Source organism: Aulonocara stuartgranti, assembly GCF_965226115.1.
Source record: "Aulonocara stuartgranti genome assembly, chromosome: 5".
Classification (NCBI taxonomy): domain Eukaryota; kingdom Metazoa; phylum Chordata; class Actinopteri; order Cichliformes; family Cichlidae; genus Aulonocara; species Aulonocara stuartgranti.
In genome coordinates, this window is record NC_138943.1 from 11,585,704 (window position 1) to 11,603,999 (window position 18,296).

At 39.9% G+C, this 18,296-nt stretch overlaps 2 protein-coding genes across 2 annotated transcripts in view; one reads left to right on the top strand and one right to left on the bottom strand.

Moving 5' to 3' along the window:
* Window positions 1-1,846: 1,846 nt before the first annotated feature.
* The window catches only part of ccdc71 (coiled-coil domain containing 71), a 28,644-nt gene continuing 12,194 nt past the window's right edge, over window positions 1,847-18,296 (bottom strand). Inside the window, exon 2 of the mRNA XM_082534998.1 lies at window positions 1,847-5,661. Coding sequence (XP_082391124.1) covers window positions 4,578-5,651 — 1,074 coding nt within the window. The 5' untranslated portion in view covers window positions 5,652-5,661 and the 3' untranslated portion in view covers window positions 1,847-4,577. The remainder of the gene's footprint in view (window positions 5,662-18,296) is intronic.
* LOC309706104 (E3 SUMO-protein ligase ZBED1-like) lies at window positions 12,677-15,111 on the top strand. Its single transcript, XM_082532340.1, has 2 exons — window positions 12,677-13,018; window positions 13,567-15,111. The coding sequence occupies exons 1-2, from the start codon at window positions 12,736-12,738 to the stop codon at window positions 14,595-14,597; spliced, it is 1,314 nt and encodes a 437-aa protein (XP_082388466.1). The 5' UTR covers window positions 12,677-12,735; the 3' UTR covers window positions 14,598-15,111.

An 18,296-nucleotide genomic window follows, 5' to 3' on the forward strand; every position in this document is an offset into this window, starting at 1 on the left:
TCCACCGTTTTCTGGCTGGGGACCATGGACTCAGATTTGGAGGTGCTGATTCTCATTCCTACCGTTTCACACTCAGCTGCAAACCGCTCTAGTGTGAGCTGGAGGCCATCACCCGATGAATCCTGATATGAAGCTTTTCTCACATCATCTGAGAAAAGCAGAGATGAGATTTTGAGATCACCCAAGACTGAGCCAAGTGGCGCAAGAAATTCTGTCTATAAGAATTACAAACAGAATTGGTGACAAAGGGCAGCCCTGGTGGAGCCCATCCGCATTGGTTTTTTAAGGATCAAATGGTCCGTAGCAATGGGTAAAACACCCCATACTCCCAAAGCACCTCCCACAGGACACTCTGAGGGACACGGTCAAAAGCCTTCTCTAAATCCACAAAACACATATAGACTGGTTGGGCAAACTTCCATGCATCCTCAAGTATCCTTGAGAAGATAAAGAGCTGGTCCAGTGTTCCAGAACCAAGACAAAAACTGCATTGTTCCTCCTGTATCAGAGGTTCGACTAACAGACGGACACTCCTTTCCAGTACCCTGGTATAGACTTTCCCAGGGAGGCTGAGGAGTGTGATCCCCCTATAGTTGGAACACACCCTCCGGCCCCTTTTCTTAAAGATGGGAATCACCACCCCGGTCTACCAGTCCAGAGGTACCGCCCCTGATCTCCACACAACATTGTAGAGATGTGTCAACCAAAACAGCCCTATAACAGCAGTGTCAGCATGGCCCCTCCCAAGAACCCTCAATTTCTACATGTATTTAAAATTAAGAGGTGGTCACCAGCACCAGAGATGAGGTTGAATAAACAGACCATCCTCTGGACGCCGTTTAGTATGCTCACCCCAAGACCCTATATGTATCCCTGTACACGCAGAGCTTGGTCCATATTGCCATTAATGACCGACCCATTTCCGGTGGGTGTTTTACTCCACCATGGTTGTCCTTTGTCACCAGTTCTGCTCAGAATATTTATGGAAATTTTCCAGATGTAGCCAGATTGCAGAATTTTTTTTTTGCTTTGGTGGCCTCATGGTGTTGTGTTTGCTTTTTGCAATGATCTGTTTCTGTTGGCTTCAGGTGGTGACAACAATTTTGAGGCAGAATTTCAAGCGGTGGGAAAGAAAATTGGCACCTCCAATTCAAGGCCATTATTATTGGCCAGAAAAGGTGAAGAGCCCACTTGAGATCAGGGAGGCGCTGCTTCCCCAGATGACGAGTTCTGAGTATTTGGAGGTTTTGATTATGAATGAAGGAAAAGTGAAGCAGGAGACTGAGCTATCACTTTTACAACAGTTCTGTACAGAATTTTCTTTACTCTGACGCTGCATTAATGTTTAGGTGAAGCTGTCGATTTACCAGCCAGTCAGTATTTCCACCTTCCTCCTATCCTGACTGCAAGTTCTAGTTACTGACCAAATGAATGAGATAGCATAAATTACTTTCCTCTAAAAATCTACCTGGCTCTTAATTAGAGATAGTGTAAGGAGCTTGATCATGCTGGAGAGAGATTCCCTCAGCTGGGAAGGCCTCAATATCCTTGAGGTGATGGCTGAGGAGAGCGATGTCTGAGCTTGTCTGCTTAAGACCGCTGCACCCACAACTTGACCCCACATAAGCAGCAGAAAAATGGAAAAATTCATAGAAACACATGGATATCGTTAATTAAATGTTGTGGCTCAACCATTAGAGGTTTTGATTTTTTTCCCCCCCCCTCACAGCAAGATGTTTTAACACCACAGGATTTGAGTTAGGGTTACTAGATAAATATACAGGAAATGTCTGATCATAGGGCACCTGCGTTAGTGGACCTACAGGTGGATAAAAGACTGTACAGATACATTTCAGATCAGTTTTATTGAACAAAAACATTTTTCAAAGTTCATGTAGGAAATACAATATTATACAAGTGTTGCACAAACAAGACTAACAGAAAGCAGATCTAGAAAAGGGCATGAGCAAGACAGACCAATTGCGAGGGGGTACAACAAACCAGACTCCCAGAACAAAAAGTTCACCAGGACAGATGTGGGTAATCTGCAAAGACAGACGCCAGACAGCAGATGTGGTCTCAGTTCAAACAACGTGGGGATGTTTCCAATTCCTCAATCTTACTTTGTAACCTAAATTACATATTGCTAGATCAATCATCAAATTTAATGTGCTCTTTCTGCTACAGATCCCACATAAGAAAACAGCATTTGAACATCAGTGTTTTGGAAATCCAAAGACAGGTATTATTTACTGGGCTGGAGATTAAATTTGTCTATTTTCTTGGGATTGTACAGGCAGACAGTGGAATTTAAGTTACATTTTCTGGATTTAGAGCTTCATTTAATGGTCTTGCGTTCACTAAAAGCTTCAGAAAATCTATGGAGACTGACTTTAAGATCTTTTATGTATATCAAACTGATTTTTTTTTTTTTTTTTTTTTAAGTTGGCACGCAACAATATTTGTCTAGTGGAATGTGGATTTCTGGAGGGAAATACAGATGTTTGTCACAACTAACATGAAAACAGATTCCTTACTTGCTCACAGTAGAAACCCTTTGGAAAGCACAAAAGGCGGTTTGGCGTGCTCATCCCAACCGGCAGACGAACTATCAGTCCCTCAACAGGAAGTTCCTGCTCTTAAATGCATCAAGTTGACTAAGAAGACGAGAAACTATGTTGCGCTAATCTTTTTGTTCAGCACCACCTTTGGAAGATTAGCACCTGTAGAGGAAACCAGTGTGGAGTTAAAAGAAATCAGATTTTCAGATATCTTCTAAATGAAGCAGCGGAAAAGACCATTAAAGACTTCCATGTCAGGAACAGGTGACAGTAAAGCACTGGCACACTGTCAAAGTGCATTTTGTTTAGTCAGAAGGTGGGCGACATCACTCAAATCAAAGCTGGGAAGTTTAAAAAAAAAAAAAAAAAAAAACCAATTGGGCAAATTCAGCTCAACAAAATACGGAACATGAGTTCTGGTAGTAGATCAAACTTGCTGTAACACTGGACAGGAAACAAACTGCCCTGCCACTCAAGTAAACACATTCCACCACAAATGTCTCCAACTCAGTCAAACAAATGTGTTCCATCAGGACTCCTCTCTGTTTTCTGCCTGTTAGGTACTGGAAAACAGGAAACTGGAGCAGCAGCTGATCCTGAGTACATACATTGGATATTTTTTCTTTTTTTTCCCCCTCATGTGAAATAGTTTTAACTCATGGGTATAAACCAGAGCCACGCACTAAGTAGAGGAAATGAAATTATTAATTAAAAATTATAAATCAAGTTGTATAACCTGGGTTTTAAATTTAGAAAACATGAGAAAATATTGAGATTTAAGCTTGAATTTTTTTACTATCAGAAATCTGTGTGGAATTATTATGCTTTTTCTCATTTGCTATAATAGGTTTACACCATTACATGATCAATTTAACCAAACATTTAAAAAATAAAAATAAAAAAATATCCCTTTAATCCCAGTGCACCAAGATGACTCCACTCTTGGCTTTGTGTGATGTAAGTGAGAGAGGATGTCCTTATAAGGCCATCTCCAACCCAGCTTTGGCTGGCTTTATCACAGTAAGTTAGATGTAAGTGGGTAATAGTTTTGCCAACTATGTGAAGGGCAGCCAATCAGAAGAAAGATGGCTTACAAACCATCTAGGTAAACTGGATGGTTTCAGATAGTGCACAAATGCTCAGTGTAATAAATAACTCAATTATTTTTATTATTTTGAACTGTGAACCATGCAAAGTTAGAATAAACTTTGAAGCTGGATATCACCATAACCGGTACCTTCAAAAAGACTGATAACAAGACCTGAGAACTCTTCCATACTCATTTTCTTCAACCAATTCATATTTTGTCATTTTAAGACAAAGATTATTTAATGGTCATTTTATTTTTGTTTACTGATTCTCTAAACCTAAGGAACACTTTGTGATGGTCTCTAGTTTTAAATGTTTGGTTCAATGCTGTACTCATGCACAGAACACCGTCCTGATTTCCAGCAGAAACAAAAACTTCACAGAAGGAAGACACAATTCCCCTCCTTTAATTTAGTTTATTTATAGAAATTAAACAGCGGTGGTTATCTCAGCACTAGCTTCACTTTTTTCCTTCTTTCCAGTGGTGTTGCAGAGTGACATAGCAAGTTGGAAACAAAAAAGAAAGACGAAACAACCTTTATATTTAAATTAAAAAAAAAAAAAAAAAAAAAAAAATGGCGCTCTACTTCAAATGAGTTTAAATACTCTACACCGTTAAAGGTGCTGATTCTGGTACAAGCTCACTTATGTCCCAAACAACTCAAAGCAAAGAAGGATGTTTGCTTGAAGTGTTGCGTAGCATAAACAAACATCAACAGTGAAAATGTACCAGCATTTGGCCAATAGTCATTTCCCAGCCTGCTAGGAAAATACCACCTAACTTCAAATGCCTTTAAATCCCAGATGTCTCCATCAGGAACCAGCAGTTCCACAAACAGATCAACATCTTGTCAATCTTCAACACCGGATACCTCCCGGTGGAGGCTACTGTAAAACACTAAAATCTGCTAAAAGAAACAGGAATTGTCACTTGTTCTGGTATCTGAAGCCTCTCAGCACATGGTTGAGAGGTTGGATCTGAATCACTGGGGAAAGGTTGACCTGTAGTATCTTCTGCGCTTTTCTGCAGGCCTCTTCCACAGACCGAGAGTCATCTACCTTTATCACTTTCCCTCTAAAACTTTTCTTGTCCTTCCAACTATTTCTCTGCCGGGTTGGGTTGTTCAGATCCTTGGGGCCATGAACGTCTCTATGGAGACCATTGCTCCTCCAGCCGTTGCTGGTCAGCTCTGTGTCAGTCTGTGGGAATGCCCGACCATTAGCATACAAAACCGGTGCAGAGTCTCCAATTAGAGCACCATCTAGTCGGATAGGGCAGGACAGAGTCTTCTGGCTGAACAAGGCCACAGCTTTGGTGGGTGCCCCGCCACCGTTCTGAGAAGGCTGAGAAGGTATTCCTGAAATCGCTGGCGGGTACTGTTGCTGTAAAAAGCCACTAGAGGCCACCTCAGAGGATGAGTGTGGAGTAGTGTGGATTTGGAGTCTGGCTGTGTGGAAGCCAGATAGACCTTCAATACTGGTCAGTCTGAGGCACGGCTGCATGTCCACATTTGAATTTGCCACAATCCGACTGGGTGTCCTGCTACAAACGATAATGCGATGGTCCACCAATGGTTCTGGAGGGCGAATGCCTTGAATCCTGGGGTTGCTCCTCTCAGAGGTGTTCCAGGATGGGTGAACTTCCCTCTTCTTGGTCAGAGGCCTTCTCCTCCGCCTCTTAGCTGTGGGTTTGACATTCCTGTTTGGTGGTCTCAGCATGTCCTCAGTCAGGGGTTGGCTTGTGCACGACCGGTAGTCATACACATCCTTGCTGCGAAGCACGGTGGGCTTGTGACCCTCCTCACTTAGCTCCTGCAGGAAGGTGACAAGCTCCTCAGTGCTTGAAAGGTCACGGGACATTGGGCTGAGAATCTTCAAAGCATCTAGGAGGACATTATGTCCTGCTGATGAGATCCGGGACCAGGAATGAACAGCCCTCCGCTCTTCATTAGCAAACACCAATGGCCGGCCGACCGTGGAACATTGTGCCTCATAAGCCATGACTTGAATTCTGTCAGGAGAAAAAATTACCACATTTGATCAAAACAAATTGCAGAAAACAATGATTCAAGAATTATAACCGATACAGACAGATCAATGCCTCAAGTCCTACTCCACATCGTTTTTGACCAGAAAATATACGTTAACTTGCCCATCAAACATGTAGAGCTCTCTTTTCTCTGCACAATACTGCCAAAATTAAAATTATGCCCTTGTCTCTGTGTTTCCATTACAATTACATTAAATCCCTATAAATGGTCCGTAAAACTTATTACTGGCACCATTAAAAGATTGAAGATTTAGCTATCATGTAATTTAATGATAAAGCAATGTCAGGCTTTAAAATAAATATTTATACCATACATTTTAGATCTTCAACATCTCGACATCTCCATTTTATTGTGAGAGGTTGATGCTACATATAAACATTATCACTGACAGCAAAAGAGTTTAAAGAAATTTGGGAACTTCTAGTACCACTGAATTAATAATCTAAGTCTGTGTAAATACAATTAGGTCAGTTAGTTTGGACAATGCCAAATTTGGTTTGTTAAATAATTTTGACTTCATTCATCATTTGCAAAACTGATCATATGCCGTCTGATCAGTTTTGCAGCATTTGCCTGATTTTGAGGAGTGAGAACAACCCTGGGCACTTTACAATTCATCTTGCTGGTTCTCACACCGTTTTTTTTCCCCAGTCTCAAACTGGGGCAAACTGACTACAAGAACTGCAAATGCTGCATCATCTTTATCATCTGTACATTTTTTAGATTCTGTACTGTCCATGCATGGGAAGTCATCTACCATTGTGCTATCTCCTGGGCCTGGATGCTGTGACCTTCGGACTCCTGCAGCTGAGCTCACAGTGAGATGTTTTGATAAGAGGCGCCTGAACATAAAATGTTAACATCAGTATGTACTGCTGCAGCTGCGAACACATGGGCTGGAGACTTTTAATAGGCAGATTAATGCTTGAGGGAGAAGTCAGTTTACTGACAGCAGCAGTGTAATCAAACATCACTATACAGCTGGAACAGCAAATATTGAGAGCTGGCTCGTTATTAGACAATATCAACCTTCAGAGCCACCTTACCACCTTTATACCTCTTCAGATCAAGCCTCGTTATGCACTTTGGAAACCAGGGCATAAAGACAGACAAAAAAAACAAAAAACAAAAAACTAATATGAATAAATAAAGGTTTACAATATTTCAAGACATGAAATGGCCAAACAATTTATCTGCAGCACTACATAGCAAAAAGTCAGAAACAACATATTTCTGTGAACACACCCAGTTTGTAGAAATACTGCTATACTTGTACATTGTGTTTTCTGAAAAGAACTAGACACTGCTATTCTATAGCAATGAGACCAAATGGTGTATATGGGTCATGCCATGTAATAGTTTCCACCTGGCTCCTTAAACTGAGAACTTTAAATGTGTTTATCAGCTGAGGTGGTGTAATTTAATCATTTCAACCAAAAATTATGATACAAGATTAAAAACATGATTTGATATAATTTTATATAAATAAAATTGAATTGAACACTTGTTTAATGAAGAGTGAGTGCTTGAAGTGTTAAAGAAAGTGGTTTCACTTCCTGCTGCCACTAAGACAGGAAATCATTCTTTCTTCATGCAACAGCTCTCAACAGCGCAGTACATTTGTCTAGCAGAGAAACATCTGCTCTCTCATGCTAATGTGCCATTTCAACCCTGAACTGCTACTACACTGCAAAAGTCTTACTTATTCATCACTGAAATAAATATAACAACTGTAGGTTTCTCTTTGAGTTAACTTCAGTAGTTACTTCAGCAATTACTTCCTCCAAACAATTGACGTGCCTTTTAGACCCCATTCCTTTGAGACTGCTCAAAGACGTCGTACTATTAATGCTTCAAGCTTACATATGCTCAACCTCTTTATATTAATCCAGTGCGTACCACAGGCCTTCAAGCTGGCAGTAGATCTCACCATAGTGAAGCTTAAATGATTTCATAGCCTCAGAGTGGACTCCGCTCTGTGCTGTAGGTATTTAAAGATACTTCACCGTTTTGAATGATATTGATCTAATGATCTCAAATAAGTCCTTTTTTTTTTTCTCCTTTTTTAAAATACATAAGGCAAATTAAATTCCACACTGGTCTTCACCGGGATCAACGTAACACTTCCCTTTGGCAGTGTTATCAGAAGGCATGGCATATATTTTATTACTATGCAGACGACTTGCAGCTTTATCTATCCATGAACCCAGACGACACACACCAATTAGTTAAACTCCCAGTATGTTGTTAAAACATAAAAACCTGGATGACTTATAAATTTTTAATGCAAGTTATTTTTTTAAATTCACAAAAAACTTAAGTCATTATTCTTGGCCAAAAATGTTTGTGTCCGATTCTTATTCTGGATGGTATTACCTTGGCCAGCAGTAAGAGTACTGAGAGGGACCATCAAGCGATAATATTTCTCCGATACAGACGTCTCTTTATTGGCTCCCTGTTAAATCCATAATAGAATCAAGAAATCCTTAACTCATCCAAGGTCTTGAATAATCAGGTCCCATCTTATCTTAAAGTCCTCATAGTATCATATCACCCCAAGAGAGCACTTCTTTCAGTGGGAGTCACTTTGTCTTCAGTCAAGTTACTAGAATGAAGAAGTTAGTTGGATGAGAGACGAAATGCTTCTCCACTGAAAACACTACATCCAGATGAACAGATTCAACTTTTTTTTTTTAAATATATCCTTACCTGGATGATTGAGCAAGCATGAAGACATTAGGCTTAAAACTTCCCCTTTCCATAAAGCATGTAGTTAGCACTGGTTCAGGTAACTCTGAATTCTCCCCCAATGACACTGCAAAGCCTAGGCTACTGGCTGTCCTGTGACTCTCCATTTTTTAATTAGTTATTATTCATCTCCAATTCTCGTCTACAATTTGTCTTTTGTCCTTCTTTCTTTGTTAGGTAGATAAAATAGAAGAATAGGATTTAAAATTCAAAATAATTATCACGATAATTCAAAATACTGTTTGGGCTTCTTTTGTAGGTATACAGTGGAAGTAACACAAATTATGTCGCTTTTATCGGCACCTAGTAATTAAAACCTTAAAGAACACAGCTAAAGGCTGTCAGCCTCTGTAACCATTTGCTTCCAAGTGACTAAATTTATACCCACATTCCAGAAGTGTGTGATTTACCATCAGCTTGAGAGCAATTTTATGTGTTTTGGTACTGCAAACTGTGGTCTAACAAGGCTACTGGAATAATGACTGCTGCATGCTGAAACACCAGCCCATTTTCTTTCTTTAATAGTCAGCTCTACAGCTCTGACTTGCCACTGCTTGCTACATGGTAGTTACTCATCTAGGTTAAACACATGAGACCATGTTTCACTGAAACAAGTCCTACCAAATTGCCAACTGTGTTTATCAACCTCACCTTAAGGCAAGGCAAGGCAAGGCAAGTTTATTTGTATAGCACAATTCAACAACAAGGTGATTCAAAGTGCTTTACAGAGACATTAGAAACAAGAACAAATAAAAAGCATGATTTAAAATTGATTAAAACAAGCAAATAAACTAACTAACTAATTAACAAACAAACAAACAAACAAACAAACAAAACAGTATATAAAATCAAAACAGTAGATAAAATCAGTAGTTAAATGTAAGTTTTGAAATTTAAGCTTAAAGTGTGGATTTGGTGCTTTATTCAAATGCAGCTGAGAACAGGTGAGTCTTCAACCTGGATTTAAATAAACTGAGTGTTTCAGCTGATCTGAGGCTTTCTGGGAGTTTGTTCCAGATATAAGGAGCATAAAAGCTGAATGCAGCTTCTCCGTGTCTGGTTCTGACTCTGGGAACTGATAAAAGACCGGATCCAGATGACCTGAGGGATCTGGATGGTTCATACTGGGTCAGGAGGTCACTGATGTATTTTGGTCCTAAACCATTCAGAGCTTTATAGGCCAGCATCAGAACTTTAAAGTCTATCCTCTGACGGACAGGCAGCCAGTGTAAGGACCTCAGAGCTGGACTGATGTGGTCCACTTTTTTGGTCTTAGTGAGGACTCGAGCAGCAGAGTTCTGAATGAGCTGTAGTTGTCTGACTGATTTTTTAGGTAGACCTGTAAAGATGCTGTTACAGTAATCAAGCCTACTAAAGATGAATGCATGGACTAGTTTTTCCAGGTCCTGTTGAGACATCAGATCTTTTATCCTTGATATATTCTTGAGGTGATAGTAAGCTGACTTTGTTATTGTCTTAATGTGTTTTTCTAAGTTTAGGTCTGCATCCATCACTACACCCAAATTTCTCGCCTGGTTTGTGGTTTTTAGATGTATAGATTGAAGTTCTCTGGTGACCTGTAATCGTTTTTCTTTGGCGCCAAAGACTATTACCTCAGTTTTGTTTTTGTTTAGCTGGAGAAAATTGTGGCACAACCAGTCATTGATTTCCTCAATGCATTTACCAAGAGCCTGTACAGGGCCTCGGTCTCCTGGTGACATTGTGATATATATTTGTGTGTCATCTGCATAGCTGTGATAGTTTATTTTGTTGTTGTTTATAATCTGTGCCAGTGGGAGCATGTAGATGTTAAACAGAAGGGGTCCCAAGATGGAACCTTGGGGAACTCCACATGTGATACTTGTCTGCTCAGATGTGAAGTTACCTATTGATACAAAGTATTTCCTGTTTTCTACGTATGTTTTGAACCAGTTTAGTACAGTTCCTGAAAGACCTGTCCAGTTCTCCAGTCGTTTGAGTAATATGTTGTGGTCAACTGTATCAAATGCTGCACTGAGATCCAGTAAAACTAGGACTGACATTTTTCCACTGTCTGTATTCAGACATATGTCATTAAACACTTTGGTCAGAGCGGTTTCAGTGCTGTGGTTCTGTCTAAAACCTGACTGGAAGGCATCGTAGCAATTATTCTGTTTTAAGAAGTAACTGAGCTGTTGAGAAACTGCTTTTTCAATGATCTTACTTAAAAACGGGAGATTTGAGATCGGCCTGTAGTTGTTCATTTGTGTCTTGTCAAGATTGTCCTTTTTCAGTATAGGTTTGATTACAGCAGTTTTTAGTGATTCTGGAAACACACCTGATAATAAAGAAAAGTTGACGATCTGTAACAGGTCTGACTCTAAAGTCTTTGAGACCTTTTTGAAAAAACTTGTTGGCAGGACATCTAAACAGCAGGAGGAGGAGTTCAGTTTACCTAAGATGTCCTCCAGGTCTTTGCTGTTAATAGGTTGAAACTGTTTCATGGTGTTTAAACAGTTTTTTGGTGGACACAGTACATATCCTGGATCTGCTGTTGATGTACCAATTGCTTGTCTAATTTTTTGGATTTTTTCAGTGAAGAATTTGGCAAAGTCATTGCAGGCCATGGTCGAATGAAGTTCAGCTGCCACTGACACAGGAGGGTTTGTTAGCCTGTCAACTGTAGAAAATAAGACCCGAGCATTATGGCTGTTTTTAGTGATGATGTCAGAGAAGTAGGACCTCCTTGCATTCCTCAGTTGTAAATTATAATTGTGAAGTTTCTCTTTATAAATGTCATAATGAACCTGGAGGTTTGTTTTTCTCCATCTGCGCTCAGCTTTCCTACACTCTCTTTTTTCTTTTTTCACCAGTGTGGAGTTTCTCCATGGAGACTTTTTCCTTCCAGAGATAACCTTCACCTTAATGGGAGCAATAGTGTCCATTACATTTAACATGTTAGCATTGAAGCTATTGACGAGCTCATTGACTGACCCTCTGGGCAGGTCAGGTGTTAATGGGAAGACCTGGTTAAAAATTGCACTACTGTGTTCAGTTATACACCGTTTTGTGATCACTGTTGTTGATATATTTGTGTGGGCTGAGATTTTACTTTCAAAGAAAACACAGTAATGATCAGACAGGCCCACATCAGACACAGTAACCTTTGAAATGCTCAGGCCTTTCGGTCAAGAGCTTTTAGCAGCTGTATAAAGCCCTCTTGTTCCACAGTTGAGATGGGGACCATGTCTTTAACATCAGCTAGTTTTGCTTAAGCTTATCTGTACTTTGATATGCAAACTGTTGCATGCTAACAACACTTTCTAAAAGGTTACTAATAACACTTATAGGTGCAAAAAACACTGGCAATGGAAAATACAGTATTTCTGTTTTTGCTAAATTTTAAACATCTGCAAAGACTTTTTTAAATTTTCAGCGTGGGTTCTTAGTCTCATTTTCTGAGCCTTTCATTGGTGATTCACGTCTTTAGTCCACTCTGTATGCTCGTATGGGTCTAACTAGTGCTGGGCGATATATCGATTTTTTTAAAAATATCGATATATTTTTATACAAGACATAAGCTGTGACAATATCGTTTATATCGATATAGTCTATGTTGCGTTATAATTACACTTGTGGAGCCGCTATTTTGCCTCTCTCTCTCGTCTGGGTTTGTTTGCCCCGCCTCTCACCCTCACTGAACACAAACCCCCTCCCCCATCGCTAAACCTCCAGTTGGCAACAAGATGGACACAGGAGCTAGCGAAGAGGAGCTCGTCGGAAAAAAGAAAACCAATGGCTCAATTATTTGGAGATGGTTCGGGTTCAAAGTGTCAGATGAGCAGCAGAATAATGTATTCTGTAGAGAATGTCGAAAAAGCGTCGCAACGAAAGGTTCGAGCACCACTAATCTTTACCACCATTTACAACTGCGCCATAAAGTGCAGTATGAAGAGTGTGTGAAATTGCGTGCTGTAGCCCAGACCGCAAAGTCTTCCGAGGTTCCTGCCGTGAAACAGACCACCTTACAACACTCATATACTCGTGCTGTGCCATATGATACAAAAAGTGAGAAGTGGGGGGAAATTACTAAAGCAGTGGCCTATCATATTGCTAAAGACATGGTCCCCATCTCAACTGTGGAACAAGAGGGCTTTATACAGCTGCTAAAAACTCTTGACCGAAGATACCAGTTACCGAGCCGGAAATACTTCACCAGAGAAGCACTGCCAAAAATGTATACTGATGTTAGACAGAGTCTCGCTGCCCAGCTCACCAAAGTGTCTCACTTCGCACTGACAACCGACATGTGGTCCAGCAGGACATGCGAGCCATATATGAGTGTGACTATACATTTCATGGAAGACTGGGAACTGAAAACTGCCTGTCTCCAGACCAGCTACTTTCCTCAAGACCACACCGGAGAGCATATAGCTGAAGCCCTGCAGGATGTGCTCAAAACCTGGAAGCTCAACCCGACGGGACTGGTTGCTATAACAACTGACAACGGGGCTAATATTGTCAAGGCGGTTCAACTGAACAAGTGGTCGAGGATCCAGTGTTTTGGTCACAGGCTTCATCTGGCCATTGGTAAGTGCAATACTGAATTTTTTGATTTGGAAAAAAAAAACGCTAATAAATGAAAAGTGTATAGAGTCTCTTGTAGAGCTAAACATGCCTATGGACCACAAGACAAATATTTTTATAAGTCATAGCCAGCATATACATCTATCACTTAGAAATCGAAAGTTAGTTGAACAAATAAATAAACTATCCCTATTAAATCCAATAAACGTATTGGGGTGTATTTGTCTTTGTATTAGATTGAGTTGTGACACTAAATGAGGACCACAGCTGAGACAAGACAGGGATACATTTTTAAATACATAGTGAGATTAAAAGGTGTAAAAAAAAAAAACGAAAAAAAAACATGTTCTAATCATTTGGTGATTTTACCAAGATAGTTTAACTAGAACCATTTCTAGGTTATACAATACACGACACATTTTGCAAATATTGTTAAGTCTTATGCATCACATTCTATACAACTGAGATGGATGTTAATTTGCCTTTGAGTGATTTGCATCTTAACATAACAATTAAAGTGATTTTAAAAGTTTGTATTTTGTGTGTCACAGGACATGCTATGGATGATGCCCGCATTACCCGGGCTATTTCTCTGTGTAAGAAAGTCGTCAGCAGCTTCTCCTACAGCTGGAGGAAGAGAAGAGAGCTGGCTGAAGTGCAAATACAGCTGGGTCTTCCAAGTCACCAGCTACTCACAGAGGCAACAACTCGCTGGGGATCAAGGCTTCTCATGATAGAGAGAGTTCTGGAGCAGGAAAGAGCACTTTCTAAAGTCCTCTCTGTCGACATGAAAACCAGACCTCTAGTCCCTACTTGGCAGGACATAGAGGTCCTGGAAGCAGTTCAGAAAGCTCTCAAACCCTGTCAGGACTTCACTGATGCACTTTCAGGAGAGAAGTATGTGACCCTGTCCTATGTCAGACCTGTGCTACACCTGTTTAACACTAGTCTCCTGGCACCTGGAGAGGAGGATAGTGAGCTGTGTAAATCCATCAAGACCCGCATTGTGGATTACCTCAACAATAAATATGCAGATCCATCCACCAGTGACCTGTTGGACATGGCTTCTTTTGTGGATCCACGGTTCAGGGCGAAATACATCCCTAGTGAGAAGATTAATGCACTAAAACATAAACTCATCTTGGAGGCAGAGTCTCTGCTCAGCTATCAGGGTACGTGTTTGTCTGAGCTGACTGATCCAGCCGTGCCTGAGTCTGCAGACCAAGAAGAAGCAGCAGTAGGACACACAGCTAAAAAAAAGAGATCACTGGCAAGCTTCTTCCAGCACAGCACAGCCACCAACACTGGTTTCACAAAAAGGGAAGCAATCGAAAATGAATTTTCTAGCTACCTGTTGTCAGTTTGTGTAGAGAGTGATGCTGACCCTCTCAAATGGTGGAAGGAACATGAAGTTGCCTTTCCAGCACTGAGCCTCCTGGCCAAGAAATATCTTTGTGCGCCAGCTACCAGCTCCCCTTCTGAAAGGATTTTTAGTTGCAGTGGAAACATTGTAACCTGCCACAGGGCATCGTTGAAGCCTGATAATGTTGACAGATTAGTTTTCCTGGCACAAAATCTGTAAGCTGTACAGTTGTTGGCCTTGCTTGTTTGTGTTCTTTCTATATTGTTATTGTCATTGGAGATTTGCACAAAGACCCACTGACCAAAGAATGTAATTTTGTTAATTTCATTCAATCTGTTTACATGTTTGGTTTTTTGCACAAAGTACCAGATGATTGTTCAGCAATACACACAAAGAAGCACTTTAGAAAACTTTAATTCAGTGTAAGCACTTTTTAAAGAGCAAGATGCCTTTGTTATTTTAGATCTGCATCTTTTTAGTTTACATTTTACATTTAGTTTACAATTTTTAGCTTTTTGTTATGTATGAAAAGAAAAAAAATGGAGCATTATTATTTAATAAATGCTGACAATTTATTTTTGACAATTTTTTCGTGTACATCTACAGTTGTATCTTAATAAAAGTTACATGTGTGACATCTGGGACAAGTACCTTTGACCAAGAACTCTCTTTTTGTTCTTACTTTATGGGATTAAAAAAAATATCGAGATATATATCTTATATCGCCATCCAGCTAAAAAATATCGAGATATGAATTTTGGTCCATATCGCCCAGCTCTAGGTCTAACTGTTTCACTCCTTTGATTTTTTTCCTCTTGCCTTTTTTTTTTGCCTTTTTGTCAAGTCTTTGTACGGACCTGCCGTGTTCTCCTTCGTTTTGTACATAACTGTTTCTGGGGCAAATAAAATGCAAGTATGGATTAAAACCGCAGAATTAATGGTTACCAGTGCTGGAAATGCTAGCGCTTGATGCAGTGTTTTGATTTTCCTGCCACTCGTACCTACAATGCAACGCGCGAAAGTCACGTGGTCTGTCGATCTCTATAGAGACAGTAAACAGTAACAACATGTAGCAAAGGTCATCAACCAACTGCAATGACTTAAGTTTTTAACTACATGAGAAACTCTTAAATTAGTTGACAAAAAAAGCAAAACATAAAAAAAAAAAAACCACATTCTTTTTTAAACTGCAGGGTGCATTACTAAAAGTGCTAAAATGCCTTTAAACTTGGGTATTATGTAACTTTCTCCAGTTCTATCTCAATGGTTCAACACCAGAGCGATTGACTTGAAATGCTTCAGTTGGCTGCAAGTCCCCTGAAACTTACTTTGTTTCTCTGAGGACCTAGACGATTTGAGTGTTCAGCTGACGTTTTAATGATCACATGATGCGTGGCAGAGGTAGTGATCTCAAACACTGCCGCACATACACAAAACCCTTTGTCTTTTTAACCTAGAATGCCCCCCCAAATGCTAAACAGACATTTTTAACCACTACTGGCTTTAGGTTTCATTTTTGGCAGAGTAAAAAGACCATTAACTTGAATGGAAAGCCACCAAGTTTCAAACAGAATTGTGACAGACATTTGATGCGCTTTGTCTTCAAAATACCAAAATTGTGCCCACCCGTATGTTTTGCTCCAATACTAGTATTTAAACCAATTCCAACAGTTATCTCTTGTGGAAAAATAGTGAACAGTGAACTTAAAGATTAAGATGTTAAGTTATAAAGCAGAGCTTGATATTTCAAAGCATTTTCCAAATCAAAGTTACATCGGAGACAAAATATACCCTAAATATATATAACCAAGCCCAACTCACACACAAAAAAAAAAAAAATTTTTTGAAAGAAAACCCCACACACACACACACACAACACATAAAAAAGGAAGAAGAGGAATCTAATACACGATCTAAGCACACCCTGGATGTGCTTTAGTCGACTGTGAGATTACTAGAACACAGACTACTACCAAATGAAAGGACTGGTTGCCTATTTGGTTGATGCCGTTTCACTTGCAGGTTTCATTCAGAGTGAAAATGCAGCTGCAAGCAGCCGATGCAGCTGTGTGGTTATAGAGCAGTAAGTCTAAGCAGGCCGATACAAACGTCCGGGATTGGCCAGTTAACCAGTGAACAAGAAGTGCTTCATTTGATGCGCCAGAGCAGACACTCAAAGACAAAGTAGCCAGTGACAATAAAGCCAACTTGACTTGACAGATCGCATCCAAGTTCATGCTGTATACCAAAATTATGAGTATTATTCAAACAATACTGTAGCAGCAGTAGATTTAAAGTATGCAGATTTTTCTTCTGTGCTGTAAGAACTTAAGACATCACTCAACACTTATCTGCTGTCAATCATTCTGCTTGGTACTGCCTAGGAGGTGATAAAGATGTTTTTCCACACCTGAATGGTTTAATTTGGTGAAAACAAAACAAACAACAAAATCTGACTCATGATTAAGTTAGTACAGCTTGTTTGGAAAGCTGAGAAAGCTAGAACAACCGGATTACCCCATGAAATACAAGAACTTGACTTAAGCAGAGTTGGAACAGATATCTAAACCTTTGCTAGCAAAGCTGCAAAAGCAACAAGTACGTTTAAGCAACCTTTACACATCCAGGGAACAAAACAACAAAAATGGGACAAAGTAGCAGGTGTTAAAAGTGATTGCTGTCAAAATCTGATAGGACAAAATGTCAGACTTTTTAAGCGGATGCAAAATAATATGGCTGAAAAGAACCCGGAACTGAAACTGGTATTTTTGCATTATAAGCGGGAGGTGTTCTGCAAGTCGGTGCTAAAGTTATGTCAGCAACATTTTAATTAACTAACTAAAACAGTTAGCTTCATCAAAGCCATGGCACTGAACCCCAGACAGTTTGTTGCACTTTTGAAGGAGCATGAGTCTGAACATGGTGACATAAGCTACCACAAAGCCTCAGGTAGCTCAGCCTGGGCGAAGTGCTCAAGAGGACATTAACAATCAGGAATAGATAGATTTGGTGAAAACTACCCTCTCTCACTCACACACAGTAGACATTACAGCAGTACTGCAACTGAAGACCCTTTTATGGTCTCTACCTTACAATATAGAGAACGCTGAGCTAGGGCTGTTCGATATAACGATATATATCGGATGACGATATAAAAACGTCCAATGTTTCATTTTACGCTATCGTTTGTTTCGTGGTGTCGCAAAATAAACTGTTTACGGCAATATTTTTTCATCGTTTTGATGGTCACTGTAGTGGCTATATTAATTTCTTAAAGTTCTCTCTTTCTCTTATATTTTATATAACCACACTACAGACGGACAAGCACCTGTTTTTATGCATTGCGGTTAGCAACAACGACGGTAACACCATCGCGTATCCGGGTGTTTATGTTCCACATAAACCTTTCACAATAAAGCTCAAGAGCCTGTTGAGACTTTTCAAAATAAACTAAATCACGTGAAAGAGCAGATTATTTACGGATGAGAAGTAAAAAGGAGCCGCCAGGTGCTAAAAAATAAACCTTAGACTCAAAAGTTAGAACAGGCTTTTCCCCGCAGCACGCCGTGTAATAAATACACAAAGAAAACGGCGGCTGTTACAACTTATGTCTAAAAATGTATAGTTTCATGCATCGTTTAAAACACTTGACTCCAGCTACATGACGCGCAGCTGGAAACACTTTACACAAGACCAGCTGCCCGAGAGTCACAGAATTTAAAGAAAATGTTACATTTTTGTGATTCATTTCGTTATCGGGACGATAGAATTCTTATATCGGGATATAAGATTGTGGTCATATCGCACAGCCCTACGCTGAGGCAACTGCTGTGGTTATTTAGCACCATATAAATACAATTTGTTTGAATTGAGAGGAATGATAAAAGATACTCTGACTGAAGATTTGTTGTGAACTCA